This window comes from Anguilla rostrata, chromosome 15 (genome assembly GCF_018555375.3).
Source record: "Anguilla rostrata isolate EN2019 chromosome 15, ASM1855537v3, whole genome shotgun sequence".
NCBI classification, from domain to species: Eukaryota; Metazoa; Chordata; class Actinopteri; order Anguilliformes; family Anguillidae; genus Anguilla; species Anguilla rostrata.
The window spans coordinates 4,333,370-4,339,016 of NC_057947.1; the positions used below are offsets into that span (position 1 = coordinate 4,333,370).

Here is a 5,647-nt window from a genome sequence, read left to right on the forward strand (position 1 = left end):
ATAATTATGATAATACATATAGGCCTATCTTTCATAAGGGATCACATTCTAATCTCATATACAAAATCTTTTCCTTCCAAGTAATAAAGAGGGCGATGGAAATGATATCACAGGTAAAGGTTATGAGTGTTTAATAGTTCCAGGCAACAGCCTGTGTAGAAAACACCTGAAGACGTTTTTAATGTCTTCGGATTTTAATGTCCCCAGAACCTTTGATCGCCGCTTTCACAATCTTAACAGAAACTCTCGCACCTCTGAACTATTTCCTTGATGTGTTTCCCCAAAAAAACACACCCACGCAACGATGCACACGCGCAGCAAAAACAGTACATGCGACGATGGTCCCTCCATTCTACGGGAAGCCAGAAACGATGGCTGAGCGCTTCTTCCTGCTGTTGTTCGTTCCACTGTCTGTAAGTTTTGGCAAAGGTAAGTTTTTTGTTTTTCACCTTGGTTTGTTCTTTATTGTATTACAATTACTTTCTGTTGCTGGTGCTTTTCTCATCCTTGATGCAATTTTTCATGCGATACAATTTTTAAATTAAAAAAAAATTTTTTTTAACCAAGCGTAAATATTTTGTGTATGTACGGGATACATTTTTAGACTGTATTATGTTTGTCACAGAGAAGCACACTTTCTCTCATATTGCATTAAATGGTTTTATTTGGAAACCGGGACACAATTTATGACTAAATTTTAAAAATATATGAAGAGGAGAAAATATTGGCATTTTTGAGGTCTCAAGAGGTACACATTCCACCTGTCACCAGTCCGTTTGTGACTGCATGTACTAACCTGAGGAACAGTGAGCAGGAATCCTTCCTATTGAAATGCTTATAGTTCTCATGAAATAATAATTACTTAAAGGGTTTTTAAAAATAGGTAAGTTCAAGTATCTTTAATGTAGTTGTTGATTTATTTAAATTTGAATTAAAAGATAAATTACTGAAACATAAATACAATGATCCTTACTCCTTTAATGTAGTTTTTTTTTCTCGATTTACAGTTGGAATTTTAAGTAAAAATGAATTACAGTAACATGATCCAATGATCCTTACTTCTTTCTAACTTACAGTTCTTAACAGTATAATCATAATTATTTCCATTATGTTTGTCAAAACTATCATTAAAGTATCATTCATTTCCAGAAATAACCGCACAACTGCAGTATACCACAAGAGACACAAAATTATTCATAAAAGTATTTTTAAATCTAAAATTTCTCAGTTTTTAATCACCAGGACAAAGAAAACAAAAAACAAAAAACAAACACAGTAACACAAAAAAGGACAGTCAGAGGACAACACCAGGACACCAGATACAAGCACCATCACAGTATGAAACATTACCATGTCTGTTCTGCATTTGGGCATGGAATTTACATCAATACTTTGCATTTTTACACCTTAAGCACAATGCAAGATTTATTATATATAAAGAAATGAAAGACATGTAGTATCTTCACAATTCTTATTTGGGGGGTGGGGGGTGGGGGGTTATGCTTCCACCTGTGATGTCTGGGAGCAGGCTTGACTGTGACTGTGGGTCGATTCTTCACTGTGACTTTGGATCCATTCTGCACTGTGACTTTGGATGCAATCTTCAGTGTCTGTCTGAATAAAACTCTTCTCTTTCCATCCAGAGTTCCGAGTGGTCCAGAACAAGACCCAGTTCATAAACCCAGACGGTTCTGTGACAATCAGCTGTGAGCTCCATGACTCAGTGGAGACCTGGGTGATGCAAGGCTCTCTCAAATGGAATGGCTCAACAGTCTGTCTGCCGTCACCGGAGCATTCAAACGAGTGCGCCTGGAGAAACAGTTCGCTTCCTCACTACCAGTTCACCCTCTTTAACCCACGACAGGACAGTGAGGTTGCATATGTATGCGAATTCAGAAGGATGATTCCCCCTCCTGTACAAATAAAACAGGGGGCAGGCACTAAGCTGGTCTCAGGTCAGTTTTTGGTTTCTTTTTCATCCATCAATAGTACGTCACATTCTATGGTTTTATCAGCCTGTAGCCATGAAGTATGTACAGCAATGGCTATAGAAGAATCCTGAAAACCACTGCAGGGAATACACACAGGAGATAAATGAGAGAGTACTGAACGTGTCTGTCTGTCCGTGTTTTATCTTAGCACCATCGCAGCCGTGCGCCACTGCAGCCACAGGACCGCATTGCCCAGAGCCCGGGCCGCTAAACTGGGTACTGATGGGCCTGGCTGGCTTCCTGCTTCTCTGCTTCCTGGCTGTCACCTGCGCTTACATAAGGCTGAAGGTAAGAACAGATGCGTCTGCGGTACAGCGAAGCCACAGTGCAGGAGGGCCTGTGGAACACAGTGAGAGTCCACACAGCAGAGGGGTGTTATGAGCAGCAAGGGCGGTGTTTGGGTTAGCATAGCTGGGGGTGTTAGCTTTAGCACAGTAAGGGCGGTGTTTGGGTTAGCATAGCTGGGGGTGTTAGCTTTAGCACAGTAAGGGCGGTGTTTGGGTTAGCATAGCTGGGGGTGTTAGCTTTAGCACAGAAAGGGCGGTGTTTGGGTTGGCATAGCTGGGGGTGTTAGCTTTAGCACAGTAAGGGCGGTGTTTGGGTTAGCATAGCACAGTAAGGGCGGTGTTTGGGTTAGCATAGCTGGGGGTGTTAGCTTTAGCACAGTAAGGGCGGTGTTTGGGTTGGCATAGCTGGGGGTGTTAGCTTTAGCACAGTAAGGGCGGTGTTTGGGTTAGCATAGCTGAGGGTGTTAGCTTTAGCACAGCTAGGGGATGTTGACAGGGGTGGAGCCAGGGAAATTTTTAATGGGATGCTCAAGATAGGACCAGCAGCCATTTTGGGGTGACACAGAAATATGAACATAAAAATGTGTCCAACTAGAAAAAATTGTCTATTTTAGGCACCTAAAACACATAACTACAAGTAAGGACCAGGCAGTATGACCCCTCTATTAAAACATATGTCATATATTAACACACCCTTACGAACTGAATTTAACGTGGCTTTATCATCTCTTTCTGATTTTGCTGCGACTATACAGTGGGCTCGACCACTAAAATTGTTAGTTCTGCCCAAGACAAAAATGCCCTGAAAATGCAATGGCGAGTGGGGTGGCTAGGCTTCAGTGCAGGGTGACCGCTCTGTGTATATCTCCATGACTACGGTCATTTACATTTCCATGTCTATCCTCATCACCGTGGTTACTGACCTGTTTTTGTCTACCTGTGCACAGGTCCAGCAGGAAAAAGAAATGGATGGTTCACTGACATACGTCCCTATGCAGGTATGATGATTAAATTAGTCACCTTCAGAAAATTGACCTCAGCCATATTACATAAGTGGAAGTACTGATTACTCATGTAATAGCAGACTGTAGCTATGGTTAATAGCAGTTGGTTATGTAGTTAATATCAGTCTGTAGCTGTAGTTAATAGCAGTTTGTAGCAGTGGTTAAAAGCAGGATGTAGTTACGGTTAAAAATAAATATAGCGATGTGAACGTGCTGCTCAAAGTGAAACGAACAGAAAAAACATTTGGTGCTACATAAATGACCTCATATTTTTTGAATAGCTGAATTAAATTTTTTTTAAATGTTATTGTGGAATCACAAATAAATTTAAAAAACTAAATCCCCATTGGAAGACTGTTTTGCCAAAGAGATATAGCATAACATGATAGGTAGTGTCAACTGAAAGGATTATTAGCAGTAGCACTGTTATAGTCTGCCACCAATAAATTAAGTACTCAGCCAAACTATTAAAATGCCTGGGAAGCGTTCAGCTGTATTTGCATGCACACACGGATGTCTACATATATTTAATTTCTTTAGATGTATGTGTATATGTTTATATAGTATCTGCATAGGTGTTTGAATATGTCTATATGCATGTAGAAATATGTATATTTGTGTATGTGTGTCAATTTATGTAGATCAGTGTCCAGATATGTATAGATGTATTTAAATGTGTGAACAGTTCATCCGAGTTTAAATACTGTGTTCGTCTTTCTTTGTTGGGTCCTGTTCAATGCAGGCTCACATAGAAGAGCCAAACCATGCAGTTCATAGTAAACTTTTATTTACATGTGTACACGAGAGCCTTGTCTTGCACAAGGTGCAAGCACATTCTTAAAGGATGACACTGAAAGAAAGATTTTAAGTGTGTTTAAGAAGTATCATTATCATTTGTACTTACGCAGTACCCGTACTCTGCTCAAATCTCATGGAACAGTGACACAGTGAAATAGAGGAACTATAAAATAATGCTAAAAAATCCACTATAGATATAAATATAAACGTGTAAAAAGAAATAGTCCAAAGACTAAAGTGCTTCCTTTTTTTGTCCAACAGCCTCCCCAGTCCCACACGGGAAACATGGTGAGTAGAACCACCCAGAACAGAACAGAACCTCCCAATACTGACGTTGTTGTATGTGCTCATACAATCATAAAAATTGGCTGTGTGGATGATTGAATGCAAAATTCAGTTAGCTGAGCGGACTTACGCACATTTGCTGAGTATCTTTATCATCATTTATTTTGTTTAATAAGATATTTGCTATATTTCAGAGGAATGGTGACCCTGAAAGCAACACCACCTACATGGACATGCGCAAAATGCAGTTGCCAGGCAGGATATCACGAAGAGACATGAACTACAATTCCCACCAGATGAAATGCTGATATCTCAAGATATGAACTACAATTCCCAGTAAGCCTTTACCTCCAAGAGTGACAGGATATCTGCCAAAGAATATGGATTACGTGACAAGAGTTCATCCCTCTGACACTTCAGATTTCAAGCATCAATAAGAAATACCATTCCTTTACACTTACACAATTCAAGCAGTATTCATTTCTGACTGAACCATTGGGAATTAGTAGAGCTTGTCAAACCAGCATTGTTTTCATACCTTTTTTATACCATACCATTTTTTTAAGTTCCAAAAGGAATATATTCACACGTACCACTTATTCAAAAAAAAAAAGAATGATCTATATTTTGAGAAAAAAGTCCTGTGTCCTGTTTCAGCCTTAACTGTTTCAATATAAACAACCCCCTTGGCCTTTTTAAAGGGCAACTTGTTTACATACTCTAATGGTTCAAAATAATTCACTTGCAATGGCTCAGTTACAGGTCACTTCAGTAGTTTATTTTACCTTGAATGTGTAAAACTCCCTGTAAATATAAACACATTAGTGTGCCCTGATAAAAGCATCAGGTTTTTCTAATTGAATTTCCTCTTCAGTGTAATATATTCAAAGATATATAACAACAATAGTGCAGCAAAAACATTTTAAAAGCTGCCAACAGTCTTTTTGTAAAGTCCTAATTCATGTATATCCAATTGTATGTCATGTTTTGAATGACCTTCAGCTGTTTTTGACCTTCAGGTAATAGGTAAAAAATACAAAACAGACTGCTGTTCAGTAGCAGAAAATATTATGTCTTTAAAAAATAAATTAATTTAAAAAGATTCTGTAAAATATCTGTAAACATGCTTATATAACAAAGAACATAACAAAAGTACACAGACCTTTAGCTACTGATGGAAGTTACGTTACATTCTAGCTTTTGTTTTCAGGCATGTGTTCTGCTACGTACTAGTTAATTTTACAGACTGGCATATTGCTTGCTGACCAGCTTTTATCTATGC

General features: G+C 38.7%; 1 protein-coding gene across 2 annotated transcripts; it reads left to right on the plus strand.

Annotated features, from left to right (window-relative positions):
- Nucleotides 1-290: 290 nt before the first annotated feature.
- On the plus strand, nucleotides 291-4,981 carry LOC135241022 (uncharacterized). 2 transcript variants are annotated; one of them, XM_064311122.1, is made up of 6 exons: nucleotides 291-429; nucleotides 1,644-1,955; nucleotides 2,140-2,279; nucleotides 3,226-3,276; nucleotides 4,342-4,368; nucleotides 4,560-4,981. In XM_064311122.1, exons 1-6 carry the CDS (start codon nucleotides 339-341, stop codon nucleotides 4,671-4,673), a joined length of 735 nt encoding a protein of 244 aa, XP_064167192.1. In that variant the 5' UTR covers nucleotides 291-338; the 3' UTR covers nucleotides 4,674-4,981. The 2 variants fall into 2 exon arrangements, 1 of the variants encoding a protein (XP_064167192.1); XR_010325859.1 differs by having other exon boundaries at nucleotides 304-413.
- Nucleotides 4,982-5,647: the final 666 nt, after the last annotated feature.

Coding starts and splice junctions, on each gene's coding strand:
- LOC135241022 (XM_064311122.1), top strand. CDS start 339: ATGGTCCCTCCATTCTACGGGAAGCCAGAAACGATGGCTGAGCGCTTC. Junction 1,956..2,139: donor AGGCACTAAGCTGGTCTCAG/GTCAGTTTTTGG, acceptor GTTTTATCTTAG/CACCATCGCAGCCGTGCGCC. Junction 4,369..4,559: donor AGTCCCACACGGGAAACATG/GTGAGTAGAACC, acceptor GCTATATTTCAG/AGGAATGGTGACCCTGAAAG.